The sequence below is a fragment of the Macaca fascicularis genome, chromosome 12 (genome assembly GCF_037993035.2).
Source record: "Macaca fascicularis isolate 582-1 chromosome 12, T2T-MFA8v1.1".
Taxonomy (NCBI): domain Eukaryota; kingdom Metazoa; phylum Chordata; class Mammalia; order Primates; family Cercopithecidae; genus Macaca; species Macaca fascicularis.
Window position 1 is genome coordinate 77,094,414 of NC_088386.1, and position 15,770 is coordinate 77,110,183.

General features: G+C 35.9%; 1 protein-coding gene and 1 long non-coding RNA gene across 11 annotated transcripts in view; one reads left to right on the forward strand and one right to left on the reverse strand.

Moving 5' to 3' along the window:
• CERKL (CERK like autophagy regulator) overlaps positions 1–15,770 on the reverse strand; it is a 141,049-nt gene that overhangs the window by 18,872 nt on the left and 106,407 nt on the right. For 4 of the 10 annotated variants that reach the window (XM_074009556.1, XM_005573622.5, XM_074009555.1 and 1 more), the window contains 6 exons: positions 9,245–9,387; positions 2,074–2,148; positions 1,143–1,320; positions 1,006–1,065; positions 228–253; positions 24–132 (listed from right to left, as the gene is read on the reverse strand). In XM_074009556.1, coding sequence (XP_073865657.1) covers positions 24–132; positions 228–253; positions 1,006–1,065; positions 1,143–1,320; positions 2,074–2,148; positions 9,245–9,387 — 591 coding nt within the window. Of the gene's footprint in view, positions 1–23; positions 133–227; positions 254–1,005; positions 1,066–1,142; positions 1,321–2,073; positions 2,149–9,106; positions 9,388–15,770 lie in introns of all 10 variants that reach the window. The other 6 variants (XM_074009558.1, XM_065525720.2, XM_074009557.1 and 3 more) reach the window with 2 other exon arrangements.
• Positions 158–1,678, forward strand: LOC141408195 (uncharacterized). Its single transcript, XR_012421296.1, has 2 exons — positions 158–286; positions 1,192–1,678. It is a non-coding gene; the product is annotated as an uncharacterized lncRNA (long non-coding RNA).

A 15,770-nucleotide genomic window follows, 5' to 3' on the forward strand; every position in this document is an offset into this window, starting at 1 on the left:
ATTCAATAAAAATGCTTACTAACCTGGTATTAGGTGCCAAGCCTCTAGGTGCCACTGAACACAGGCAAGGAATTGCCATAATGCTGACATTCAAGAACTGACCCTGGATCATTTGCCATTGATCATTACAGTCTAAAGGTAATGAGAGTGATTGGTTATTTTCCCTCACCAGAGCAAAATGTCAACAGAACCTGGCACAGTTCTCAAGGAGATACTTTTGTACTCACCAGATTTGGGAGATCCCTGTGCCCTCCTAAAGGAAAGAAAAAACAAAGCTATAAAACAGGTAATGCGCGCGCGCGCACACACACACACACACACGCACACACAAATCGATTAAATATGAGAAAATTAGTGAACTCATCATTACATATGTTACTTTCTTTGATTAGATAGTAAGTAAAAACGTGTACAATTTTATTGCTGCCAACATAATGTGTTGATTCATTTAAAGATAAACTAGTATTATAAGGAACAATAATTTACTATTTCTTTAAAGACTATAACCCTTCTTTAGTATGGCTTTAATATTTATATTACACACTAGACCAAAATTATCATGAGGGACAAAACTGTGTGTTTTGTTCATTTTTTGATGCATTGTTGTATTCAAAGTGCCTGGCATATAATAGGCACTCAATAAATAGCAAAAGAAAAGGGAAAAGGAAAGAAAGGGAAAAAGGAAAAGAAGGAAATGAAAAAGGAAAAAAATAAATGAAAGAAAAGGGAAAGAAAAGGGAAAGGAAGGGAAAAAGAGAAGGGAAGGAGGGAGGGAGGGAGGGACAGAGCAGGAAGGAAGGGAGGAAAGAAAGAAGGAAGAAGAGAAAAAGGCTGAGCAAGTGGTTGTTTGCTTACTAAGACCTGTAAGAGTCTGTGATTCTATATTCTTTACTACCGTGTTAGAAAAATAACCAAAGATCGTAAGTCTGATCAATTGTTTGTCAGAATGTTTTATGCTTTAAAGAAAGATACAGGTTATCTGTATTACATTGAGTTTTTACCTACCTTTCTTGCACATCATCAGAGCTGTTAAATGGTAAAAATGATATTTCACAGTCTTCTGCCCTAAAATATAATGAAATTTGTTATTAACAGTCATTGAACCTGGGATACAAAATTATTGGTTTAAGAAAAAGACTTACTTAAGTTTTGCCAGTGCCTTAACAACAGCAAAATCTCTCCGTTGGTTAGGGGACATCCATCGATATTTTTCTGCCAGAGCCAAAGTTCTTCCACCAAAGCCAAACATGGCTGAGAACCCAAAGCGAAGAAGCTTGCCAGCAGTGCTGAAGGTGCAGACATCGACCAGCTCTACGTGCCCTTGAATATTATATTAAATATTAGTCAGTATAGGACTTGTATCAAAACAGCAAATATAAGAGAGCATATTTATTGGCTTATAGGAGACTATCTCAAGGTACAGTAGACCATGAACATCCTTACTTTCTCTTCAGTTCCCTTTATCTGTAACTACAACAATTACCCTTTTTAACTTGTTCAGGTGCTAGTGAAGAAACACAGAGTACTAAATTTTTCAGCTTATTGCTATTTCTATGAAACATGGTCAAAGAAAAGTAGATGGACAAGGTAAACTTAGATTTAGCAGTAGTTTGGTATTACATACACCTGAGCTTATATGCTTTCTACTAATTGGGATAATAAAATATCTATAGACATACACTGGCTGAAATTTTTTTTCTGGTATGTTTTTTCATTAATAACATAATCCTAGTCCTAGAGCCTTGGTACAGTCCTACAACAGTGTTGGATATACTTAAGGAGTATGCATTAATTTTCTTCATCTGGTTATAAAATTATTTTGAGCACACTACATTCTTTTTCTATAGAGATTATAGTAAAACTTAGTTTACTGCTCTTTACAAAGCAAGTATTTTGAAAAGACAGGCAGTCCACATAGTGAAGCACTACTTTTTTATCTTTTAGTCAAACATTTCTCTACTTTAAGAGACAAAGAACCTGCCTTTCTTTAAAGTCTGATGGAAATAAGATAGCCTTCCTTATATAAATCAAAATTTCCTTATAAAATGTGAACTGCTTTGGAAGAATTCTTACCCATTATAATGTGCAACGTTGCAGTTATCACATGAGGAACTCCATGAAGAGAATGTGCCAGTACATTGGTAGATCCTGCCAAAGCAATTTTAAAACATGCACTATCAGGGTAGAATGTGTTCAATTAACATTTGCTCTTACTTTATATAGATGTCATTCTGCAATGTTCAGATGAAAAATAAATGAGAATTTATAAAATCAGAAAAGTTAATGTGAATATTAGAAGTTCTTATTCACACTATAGATGCACATCAAATGTCTACACAATTATTTGAATATTTAAATTACTTAGGAATTTAAAAATAGTTTATAGTAACCGCTTACAGCTTCTTTGATCACGAATGTCTATTTTCTACCTCCCAAATGCTAGCTATATCAAAGCCCACTCCATCCAACCTTAATAAATGGGTTTTTAGCTTCAATGCCAAAATGAGGATCAACAGCAAAAGGATGCCTCTGGGGAGCAGAGACAAATGCATACATAAATAAAAGAGAAAATAATCCAAATAATAACTCAGAAAAATAACTACAAGCTACAAAAAATATGCTCTAAATACATTTAGTGAGTCTTAGAGGTAAGCTCTTAGCCAAATGAGAATCCCCTGTTATCTCACAAATGTCTCCTACATTGAAGAAAATGTTTAATTCCATTGTATTTTCCATGTATGAAGATTTGTATTTGAAACATTACGATTTCTGATTTTCGTGATTAGAATTTAAGACACACCTGGATTTTCCCCACCAGTCCACAGAGGCAAAGAGCTCCCCAAGTCAGGCCCCTTTAATGTTTATGTGTGACTGAAATCTGAGATACAGGGGACAATACCAGCTAGCCCCTCCCATTCCCAGGAGGCTAAAGAGAATTTAAAATTATTAAGAACAGAATGAATGAAGCTACAATTTTTCTTGAATTAAAAAATATAACAAGCCCAGTAAAAGCCAAGAGCTGTGAAAGCATGGATGTGGTGTGTTCCGGTTATCAAGGCAAAGACCAGTCCTCTGGATTTTGCTAATCAGAAGCATTTCTATGTGATCATACATAATTGCTTCCATTTGTGTTACTTCGAACTGATATGTACTTGGGTTACTAAATTGGAGAAGCTGAGGCAGCTTAGCCATTATCAACCAAGAGGTCATTAAAATCATAATTTTTTAGGTAACTATCTAAGAATAAACATATTTAATTATTAATAATAAATAAGCACAATTACTTTTAGTAATACCAATGCAAAGAAAAGTTTATTGTAATGAACTGGCAAACTGGTTCCAACTGATTCACCAAAAGGCAAGTTATGCTGTGACCCTTGTTACTCAAAATATGGCCTACTGTCAAGCAGGAATGACAATACTTGAGTGCTTATTAAAATGACTTGCATGAGTTGAGAAACAATGTATTGTACCTCAACAAGACAATAATGCCCATTCTCACCACTCTCATAAAAATAGTACTAGAAGTTCTAGCCAGAGCAATTAGGCAAGAGAAAGAAATAAAAGGCTTCCAAATCATAAAGACGGAAGCTAAATTGCCTTTGTTTGTAGGCACGATCTCATTTATTTAGGAAACCCTAAAGGCTCCATGAATGGTCAGAGCTAATAAACAAACTCAGTTACGTTGCAGGACACAAAATCAACATACAAAAATCAGTAGCATTTCTGTACACTTACAACTATCTGAAAAAGAAATCAAGAAAACTATCTCTGCACAGCAAAAGAAACTATCATCAGAGTAAACAGGCAACCTACAGAATGGGAGAAAAATTGTGCAATGTACCCATCTGACAAAGGTCTAACATCCAGAATCTATAAGGAACTTAAACATATTTACAAGAAAAAAACAATTCTATCAAAAAGTGGGCAAAGGATATGAACACTTTTCAAAAGAAGACATTTACGTGGCCAATAAACATATATATATATATTTTTTTAAAAAAGCTAAATATCACTGACCATCAGAGAAATGCAAATCAAAACCACAATGACCATCTCACACCAGTCAGAATGGTGATTATTAAAAAGTCAGGAAACAACAGATGCTGGCAAGGCTGTGGAGAAATAGGAAGACTTTTACACTGTTGGTGTAATGAGATATCTGGGGGGTGGAACCCAAGTCTAAACATAAAAGTTTTATACATCTTATACACATAGCTTGAAGATAATTTTACATAATATTTAAAATATTTTTCTATATGAAACAAAGGTTTGACTGTACTTTGACTGCTACCCATCACATGAGGTGTGGAATTTTCCAGTTGTGGCATCATACTGGCACTCAAAAATTTCTAATGTTGTAGCATTTTGGATTTTAGGCCTTCAGATTAGGGACAATCAGCTTGTTTATATACACAATGGAATACTATTTGGCATTAAAGAGGTCCTGTCATTTACAACACACAGATGAACCTGAGGGCATTATGAAATGAGACAAACACAGAAAGACAAATACCACATGATCTTACTTTTATGTAGAATCTGAAAAACTTAAACTCATAAAAGCAAACAGTGAAATGGTGGTTACTGGGGCTAATGGGTGGGAAGGATTGGGGAGATACTGGTCAAGGATATAAACTTTCAGTTAAAAGGAATAAATTCAAGAGATCTGTTATACAACTTAGTGACTATAGTTGATACGGTTAGGCTTTGTGTCCCTACCCAAATCTCATCTTGAATTATAATCCCCACATGTCAAGGGAGAGACCAGGTAGGAGTAACTGAATCATGGGGGCGGTTTCCCGCATGCTGTTCTTGTAATAGTGAGTTCTCATGAGATCTGATGGTTTTATAAGGGACTCTTCCCCACTTCACTCAGCATTTCTCCTTTCTGCCACCTTGTGAAGAATGTGCCTTGATTCTTCCTTTGCCTTCCGCCATGGTTGTAAGTTTCCTGCGGCCTCCCCAGTCATGCTGAACTGTGAGTCAATTAAACCTCTTTCGTTTACAAATTACCCAGTCTTGGGTATCTCCTTATAGCAGCATGAGAACAGGCTAAAACAATAGTTAAGTAACAATGTATTATATACTTGGAAATTTCTAAGAGAGATTTTAAGTGTTCTCAATGTAAAATCAGTATGTGATCATTATATCAATTTTATGCATGTTTATCTTTATTTAGCCATTTCACAATGTATACATGTGTCAAAACATCACATTGTACATAATAAATATATATAATTTTTGTCCATTTAAAAATAAGGATAATGGGTATTAAAACAGTAATAGAAGTATGAATGAAAGTAAACAAATATTTTTAAAATGTTGCCTCTCAGGCCCCATTCCAGACACACTGAATCAGAGTCTGCAATTTATTAGATCCCCAGGTGGTTTGTATGCACAGTGACTTGGTGAGAAACTTCTCTGGAATGCATGGTCCAAGCAGCATCATTACCTGGGAGCTTGTTAAAAACGTACATTCCTGGGTTCTACCTCCAACTCATGGAATCAGAATATGTTTGGAGGAGAGAGGACCCAGATATCTGTTTTAGCAAGTTCACAAGGTGAGTCTATGGACCCTAAGTTTTGAAAACAAGTAGTATAGAAACCTGTTACTCAGTGGATCTTTATCCAGGCCTTTCCAATGATCTTGTGGCCCTCTACAGCCTGCCCTTTGACCATCTAATTGCTAATAAATCTGGAATGGATTGAGAGAAAAGGAGGAAACAAGTCAATCCATTGTGCTTCCCAATCAGATTTGTGGTAAAGGTTTTGGAGGAGTCCACATAATTAGAGTGAGATATTTAGGATTATCGATGGATCATAGTACTCCATGAAACACATTTCCTCCATTACCATGGTTAATTAGGAGTAGACCATAAAAGCATTCCTCTAGAAAGGCTATTAAAAAACATAATGTAATGTCACATGCAATAGAGAATGACACATATCATGACTTAAGAAAATATAGACCATTTATTCTCTGTGAGTTTGAAGTATGCTGAGTATGCCCAAGTACAAATTTTCTTTAGAATGCTAGAGATGGCTTTAAAAATTGTTCATGTCTTCTCAGGTTTTGCAACTTTCCTCTAAATTCTGTAGAAGCTGGCAGTGATAACGGACATGACTAGAAGTCAGAAAATTATTTTAGTCATTGACTACTCATTAATCTGAACCTCAGTCTTTAAATGTGGTTTTTGACACTCTGAAGAAAAAAGGAAAGTTTATGAGAAAGTATATGTAAGATTGCAAAATGATAGCTTGTTACATATTTTGTTGGGATAATCTGAAAGATGGATTACATTTTGTTTCAGGAAACTGTACTCTATTTGAAAAGATGTCTACATGCCAAAAGAACATGCTGCTCACATAAATAACAATGGTGTAAGTTTAATGTTCTCACAAAAGCTATAAATGTTCTACCTCAAGGTAAACATTTTAATTAGCCTGAAAGTTATTTTTCTTAACACTACCAGAAACTTTGCCCACCACTCCCTCCCGAGAGCTGCTAAAATGTTCCAAATACAAAAAGTAAGGACAGAAGTAGCAGTTCATGTAAAGAATTACTGATGAAATACCAGAGAGAAACTACGGAGGCGAAAAAAAAAAAAAAATTGTCCTTGGAAGTGCAAGCACTTCTGCAGAACAATTAACTTAATTAACCAGACACCATGAATATTCATAAGGCTGTTAATGTCTCCCACATCCAAACAGATAAATGTGATGTAATGACTTCCTAGTCAAGCATATCTAAAATTCTCATGAAAACGGCACCTACACTTTGGTTCTTTGCCTGAAATATCATAGAAATTAACAGTCCCTCGGCAATATTTTATTCTCCTCAAATTAATTGGAAAGCATGAATTTATTTATGCAAACTCTATAGGAATATATGGTTCACAGCCATCAGTATGTGGATTGAGCCTTGTTTTACAACAACTGGATTGCTTTTTTATTTTTATGTCCTCTCAGGCTTTTTTCTCCATTCCCCTCCCCCTTTAATCAGATTCTCTCAGTATAGTTCCTTAGTACCAGTTCCCATAGCAACAAACACCATTCCTAATGGCCAGCAGTTCAAATACAGGCTTCCCCACATCTGATCCATTTGAGTCTGACCATAATTCAGTGGCTTAGTCTGTTGGCTCAGTGGATTAATTTACTAAACACTCTCCCTCTGGGTGTCTCTCTCCAGGAGGCAAATGGCTTCAAAGGCACACTGTCTCCTCATGTTCAGCTTGAAAATTTCCTGCCTTGTTCTTGTTCCCATTCTCTATCAAAAGCCCTGACTAGGCATAGAGTCCTCATATTAAACATATCCCATACATGACTTTCCCCTCCTATTAGACAGAATTAGAATGCTAGAACTCCTATACAATGACCAGAGTTTTGGCAGCATACTGTGTCTTCTAAATAAGACATGTTAAAATGGCATTACTACAAATATCCAAAGAATACATAAAATGCTCCCCAAATCAGAAATACTCTTTAAAATTATAATAGTGATAAAACTCAATGCTATTCCTTTATAAAATCTGAATTACATACTAAAAACATAAGAATAACCACCAGTTTTTATAGCCAACCACCAAATTTATGTCAAATGCATACCTGTAGGGACACCCATCTTTCTATTTCTCATGTATGGCAGTCAATGAATGACCTCAGGAATTTAAGTACTAATGAAGTGTCCTAAGCACATCCACTTTGCATGGAGGGAAATGGTGGAAAGTTTCCACCATTATAGTCAGAACTACTAAAGTAAAATAAAAAGGTCAAGAAATAAAATGTAATGAAAAGATGGCCCAAAATGCATCATTTTTCTCTCTGAGTCAAAATTTTCTTGTTGTCTTCTACTTAGAAACCATTTTAGGTTTTCCTATATACTCTAGAATTATCAGATTATCTCTGAATCTCTCTCTTCTTTTAAATTCTGACTTTTCTGAAAGACTTTACACTCTAAAAGGGCATTTGAATATCTTATGCTCTGTCAACTTATCAACAATACTAAGTATACTAAAATCCACACTAAATGAATAAAGTTATCAAAATATGAATTTTTCAACCATGTGCATTATTTTCTATAATCAGAGTGGAAAATATTCTGCTTTTTTTTTAGTGATAATGTATGACTTTTTAAAATGAATAATTTCCTTCACTATCATTTATTTAAATTATTTGGAATGAGTGACTGTGTAATACAATCAGTTTTTGAATGATGTTTTCGTCTTTTCTGGATCACAGTGTTGCTCTAACGGTTCTCCCTGTCTCTGACCTCTACTTTCTCCTGCCCCCATCCTCTAATCATTCCACACAGTGAGGCAAAATGAATCCTTGAACAAGTTCCAATCAGGTTGCCCCCTTGCTCTGAAACATCCCATTATTCCCTACTGCTGATGAAATACAATTCAGAGCCCTTACTGTGGCATGCAGGAGCCTCCATGGTTGGGCCTATTTTGATACCATTATCTTCCATTGAATGGCCTTTTCACTATTCCTCAAACACTCCTGGGTTTTGCCTTTGCTTTATTACTTCTGCAGCCAAGGAAATAACTCCTTTTTACCTTTTCAGGCCAGCTCCAACCCATTTTAAGGCCTAATCCAAGTATCATTTACTATATAAAGTCTTCTTTACATGTATTCACTTAATAGGCTTCACTGAGCATCACTGTGGCATAGTCTATTCTAGATGCTGAAAAATGGCAGTGAGTAGAAAGATTAAAAAGCCTTGCCATTAAGCATCTCACCCTTCCAAACCTTATCCTCCTTCCAGTCACAAGTAATTTTGGCATTCTCAAGGTTATCTGGTTATACTTCAGTTATGCAAGTTACCATATTCACCTCATATGGAATTATAAGAAGCTAGACTGGAGGGGCCCTGTTTTGAAACTTCCTGCTTCATACTGTGTAATCATTAGATCTTTTTATGGGAAGGGAGAATAATAACCATTCCATATACTGATGGTTTATCTATATTAAACCCCTTTTTAATCCAAAGGTTAGTACTGCAATAACCTTGTAATAAAGTGAGTAATATATCTGTGATCCCTATTCTATAGAATAGAAAAATAAGGCTCAAAGAGATTAAATGACTTGTAAAAAGTCTCACATTTGCTAGTGGGGACGCCAGAAGTCTGGATCTTTCAAAGTCCGTTCATTAATTCTGTGTTGTGCTGTCTAGGTTAGCAAATAAGAAGGGAAAAGAGGGAGAAGGGTCAGTTTAATGAATCTGTAGCCACTCCCTTGCCTGCTGGTATTAAGCCAAGTGGAAGCTGTGCTCTGACAGGAATCAGGATTCGGTCTGTTTCCATCCCAGCATTCTTCTGGGCTCTCAGAAGCAAAGCATGGGCTACTTCGCTAGCAGATCCATCTCCACCAACACAGACAACACTAGAAAAATATAAATTAAGCAAAGAAGGCAACGCTTCAATATGATTGGTAATAATTCATGAAATCTAGACTTCAAAATAGTTTACTAATTTGTAGTCTATGTGCATGACTGCTCACATGTACCTTCAAACATGTTAATATGTGTCAATGGGTAAGACACAAATGCTACACAGTTAAGTTTACTTCACAAATATAATAGCTGGATAATTCCCCATAGACAAAATAGCTTTAAGTGTGTTAAGAGGTATGAAAACATTTGAACATGTTAACTCACATCTGACCAGCGTTTTGCTCTGTTAACATCCAAAAGCATATCATTCTCATTTTTTGTTAATAATACTGTCATCTGCAATTAATTTAACTAACACCAGCTAAAGTCATAAAATCCTGCTAATTCTCAATAAAGCTCTGAAAAGACAGATAGCAATAAAAATCATGTAGAATATGAAGCTTTAAGAAAATGCTAATTATCATTAGTATATGGATGTAGTAATTACAAGCCTGACCTGAATTTCATCTCCTTGATATTAGTGCTATATGGTACTTCTAGATTTATTATTATTAGTCTTTGATCCTAGATAGTACTACTAGTATATTTTTTAAATCTTTATGTTAAGTAGACTATGGGAGTGGAATCCATGAAAGTAACACATAAGATACTAGAAATTCGTTTCATAATCATTTGTGTTCAAAGGATGCAAAATACTTTTATGTATCAAAATATCGCCAATTTACACAATGGAAAGTGGATTTTTGCCTCAGTGAAAGCACATGTCACAACTCAAGCACTACAAGGGTCCAGCAGGAATGGAAGAGTAGGCTCAATCCAAAGGTGCAGCCTCTTCTTCACTGTGGCCCACTCACATCATGCAGGAGGCCTAATGGAACCAGATCTGGTTTTTCTAGAGAAGCCGGAGATTCTGATTTAAGGCTGCGTCTCCTAATTTGTAAATACTAGCACCTAGCATTCAATACATTTAAAAACATTGTATTTCAGATGAAACTGCCTATGGGCCACAGTCAGCAGTAGTTATTGGTTCTCTAAGTTTAGGAAGCTCTGGAGGGTGGCAACAGGAGGCTGAAAGTGTCTTTTCAGTCTGTTCCCACCATCTTCCTCTCAGCCATCTATTCCCTCTAGTCCCCATCTTCCGCATCCCACTAGCTCCACATAGCCTGGGCAATCCAAGTCCACTCTGGTTAGAAGACTCAAGATATGATCCATGTCATTTTTGATTAGGTCTGTTTTATTCTTACGTCTAAACTGATTCCAGAGGTTTGCAATGCGACCACCTAGTCAGAGAAAAAGGATATTTACTAAGGACAAACTATATATCAGGTAATATGTTTACTAATTTCTATTATATCCTCAGAAGTCTGCAAAATAGGCAACAGCCTCATCTTTATAAATGAAAAAAACAAGCTTTTATTTGAAATTTACCTGATTTTGAAAATCTCTATGAGATTTCTAATCTATGAACTTAAATGTAACACTTGATCCCTGGCTGTCTAAATGTTGACATATGGGTATGGCCACAAAGACTATGTGAAGTCATACCCCAAAAAATCTAATTTAGCACCAAAGAACTCGATCCTTATATACATAGGATGTGAACACTTAACTCCTAGAATCCTGCATACAGTTATAGCATCAAGCATATGTTAACATATTACTAGAGTTATTAGAGGTGGCCTCCCTATGAGCATGTTCTGAAACACCTGAAATTTTGCCCTAATACATTCTATGTTAAATCTTTTGAAACTAATACAAATGACAATTATAACAATAAAGAAATATTTAGTGAATAATTACTATAATATATATATCAGACATTTTCCTTAGCATTCTCCATGTATTAATTCATTTAAGTGGAAAAATAACTAAGCAATAGGTACTATTGCTCTCAATTTACAGATTAGGAAACTAAGACATGGAAAGATTAAGTAAACTTTTTCAAGATTGTACCACTAGTAAGAGAACAGGGATTTGAAATAAGACAATTTGGCCTTAGAAACTGAAATATTATTCAATATATTAGATACCTTTTGTATATATTAAACCTAATAAAAATAGCCTTATGAGAATTTTGTTATTTTGAAAAACAGTTTACCAGTAGAACCAATGTGAAATTAAGTAAGTTAGAAAAAAATATATTTATTTATGTTAACAACTATTCAGTCATTAAGATCATGTTCACATACAGTGTCTCAACCTAGGAAATAAGTTTTGTAAAACAAAAATAAAATTCTAAGCCCTCTAACTAACTGAATGGACCCTCCCCTCTTGGCCACAAAGATCCCAAAGAAAATCTGAAAAACTAGTTCAGATCATAATAGGAAGGGAGGTTAGATATGCCTCCTTATACCCTCTTGTCTTTTGGAGTTTAGGTGCAACTGACCAGCACTGACATTAAGATGTAGATCATAGGCCAGATGTGATGGCTCACGCATGTAAGCCCAGCACTTTGGGAGGCCGAGGAGGGCGGACCACCAGGTCAGAGTTCAAGATCATCCTGGCCAACACGGTGAAACCCCGTCTCTACTAAAGATAGAAAAAATTGGCTGAGCATGGTGGTGCATGCTTGTAATCCCAGCTACTCAGGAGGCTAGGGCAGGAGAATCGCTTGAACCTGGGAGACAGAGGTTGCACTGAGCCGAGATTGCACCACTGCACTCCAGCCTGGGTGACAGGGTGAGACTTCATCTCAAAAAAAAAAAAGGAGATCGTAAGACTGACAAAACAGACTTTGTAGCAATAAGATCCCCAACTCCAACCTGACTCTGGTATAGCATTAAATAACAAATAGCAGGCCCTAGAGGAAATCAAAGCATTTTACCCCAAAATGTATTTTGTTGACATATTTTGAAATGGCCCTGCAAAGCCATAATTTGCAGGAGAAATTTGCATTCTATAGAGAATCTCCTTCCCTTTCCAGGTCTTTTCCTGATCCATGAGAGATTTAACTAAGAGTTTGATACCCTTTAAGGTCTGATAAGAGATATTGACCATCTATTATCTCTGAAGCCTGATATCTGGAGGCTTCATCTATATAATAAGAACCTGTGATTCCACAATTCCGTTTATTTTTATAATTTCTTATTTTATTTATTTATTTTGACATGGAGTCTCACTCTGTTGCCCAGGATGGAGAACAATGGTGTAATCTCAGCTCACTGCTACCTCTGCCTCCTGGGTTCAAGTGATCCTCCTGCTTCAGCCTCCTGAGTAGCTGAGACTACAGGCACATGCCATCACACCCGGCTAATTTTCGTATTTTTAGTAGAAACAGGGTTTTGCCATGTTGGCCAGACTGATCTCAAACTCCTGACCTCAGGTGATCGCCCCTCTTCGGCCTCCTAAAGCGCTAGGATTACAGGTGTGAGCCATTGCGCCCAGCCTACACCACCCTGTTTATCTTAACTCAAGAATTTCTTTCTGATGACTTCTAATCTTTCAGCAAAGCTTATCAACCAACTGACAATCAGAAAATCATTGAATTCACCTGTGAGCTGCCCTTCACCATCAGCTCCATGATGTCCACCTCTCTGGGCCAAATCAATGTATACCACCCTACATTTATTGATTTATGTCTTTGGCTATAACTTCTGTATCCCTAAAATGTATAAAACCAAGTTGTAACCCAACTACTGTGGGCACATGTTCTCAGGACCCCCTGGGGCTGTCATAGGCCGTGGTCACTCATATTTGACTCAAAATAAACCTCTTTAAATACTTTACAGTTTGGCTTTTTTCATCAACAGCTTCTTACAAAAATACCACAAGAGTCTAAATACTACAAGAAAGGCAAAAAGCAAAATATTCAATCATTTATGTGAGTTAATCACACTTGTGCCACTCTAAAACCTAAACCTTCAAGTAACTCATACTTTGCACGTGACAAATCTTGTTTTTACATGTGACAAATCTTGTTTTTAAAATAAGTAAACTCCTTGCATGGACTCCAAACAGAATGATTCTGTCTAGAAAAGAACCACTGGGTGATAATATATCCTTTTTTAAAGAGTGATAAAGATTTTTTTAATGAATGTTTTTATACTTATCTATGAACCCATCATCTATGAAATGTTCAATATATTATTGTAGTTTTGATTCACAGTTTTTTTCTTTCTGGAAAAGGGTTTTTTTTTGTTTTTGTTTTTTACCTTACTAAGTAATACAGATATGTTCAATCTGATAAAAAGTCAATATAATCCAAATAATGTCTAGATCATTATGGGTCTAATTAATGGTGAAATGAACAAGAGAAAAAATAACTCAACAATTTTTTTAAAAATTGTGAAACAAATAATAGCAAGGAATTCATATATTTACAATTGCATAAAATCTACAGATTTTTAAAACTATACTCACAAATGCAAGTATTACTGCTTCAAGTCTATGTAACTGGTATTCTTTTATTTTCCTTCATAAAACTTCCTACTCCTGCCTGGTAAAATAGGGAGCGATATAGAATCTTAAGCTCTTACAAGGTTTAACGGTGGATCTGAGAGTGTTTCCTAGGACACACTGCAGTGGAGAACCAGCTATGGTAAGTGCTGATACACTGTTCTGTTGGGTTTAGAAATGTCACAAGATGTCTCATAGAAACATATGGAACTCATTAAAAAAAATAAAACTCCAAAATCTTAGCAAATAGCATTTCTGAAACATTACTTACCAAATCATTTTGCTTTACTAAATACTATACATAGAATCTTTTTTGGCTCTTAACTTCCTCAGCCTGTATCTAGAAACCAAACTGCTAGGTGATTTCCTAATCACTCCCTATGAATAGCTCCACTAGTGTGAGACGGAGGTACTTCAGGCTAAAGTTCTTAAAGGAATGTGAATCTGTCTCTCATCAAAATGTCATAGCATTTTGAGGTTAACCTTCTCTCATCTCTGTACCTCTTCTATAAATTTCCCCCAAAATTTTCCTTTAGCCACTCTTTAGAACAGGTTCAGGAACAGAAAACTCACCAATGTAGAATATTCTATTTTCAAACAATTTTACTTGCAAGAGAATTGTTCCTTTGAAGTAACTGAAGAAACTGTTTCTATTATTCTCCTCATATATCTGTCTATATAATTCTAAGTACAGTGACTTACAATTGCCATTTTATTAAGACAATTACTCCAACTACCATATCAGCTTCTACTGGGAAAACTGAACCCACAAAAATAAATAGGCTATTGAAAGTGGTCCCCAACCTTTTCAGCACCAAGGACCTTTTTTTGTGGGAAGATAGTTTTTCCATGGACTGGGGGGTGGGGTGGGGTGGGAGAGGTTTGGTTGCAGGATGAAACTGTTCCACCTCAGATCACCAAGCATTAGATTCTTATCAAAAGCATGCAACCTAGATCCCTCGCATTCCCAGTTATATCCCTTGCATGCCCATTTCACAATAGGGCTCGCACTCCTACGGGAATCCAATGCTCCTGCTGACCTGACAGGAGGTGGAGCTCAGGTGGAAACGGTCCCTCTTCCGCCACTCCTCCTGCTGTGCCTCCCAGTTCCTAAAAGGCCACTGCCTGATATTGGTCTGCAGCCTGGGAGTTGGGGACCCCTGATCTAAAGAATCTTAGGACACAGAAGATGACTTTCAGTAGAAATTTTAAATTATTGTAAGTCTGAAATAAATCAGCATGCCCTAGAGTTTAGAAACACTTACATAATTCAAATAACGGTTAGGCCAAACTATTTGGTTTGTAAGACGTAAGTAATAACTGAAAAATCTATATATCTTTTAGCTCTACACTGAAAAATAACAACACTTGCCATGAAAAATAAATAAGGACTAAATATGTTCAGGTAAAGAGAAAAATATTACTATACTACACTTCAGCAATAGTCTTTCTTCATTCTGAAAAGTTATTTTCATCCCTTTAAGCAGTACAAATACCAGTAAAGCATATTGATAGATACTGCATTCAGCAGAACATTTTGTAATGCTGCTGTGTAAGACCAAGTTTAATATCTGTGATATCTTCATTCTCATTCTTGATCTAATCAAGTTTGAAAGCAGGGACTCATTTGCAATGCCGCTACCTTCATGTACTCATGAGGCCTAGTGAGGGACTATGCAGCATATTCAAATAGGTAGTTGGTGGGCATGATTCCCCCAAGGACTTTTCTTAAATTGTATACTTGTAAGACAATGTTCTAAATGACGCCTATTAATGTTTTTGTTTACCTCTAAGTATAAAGTTCTGAAGTAATCTCTTACCCCATATTTTTCATTCCCAATGCTTATACAGTATTGCTATCTAGATTTACTTCCCTCAATTAGATTCCTTTTGGAAAAATCATGTTTTACCACATTTTCTTTCTCAACAGCTATTGTTTTCTCCTCATCCAAAAAATAAATAAATAAGCATTTCTGAA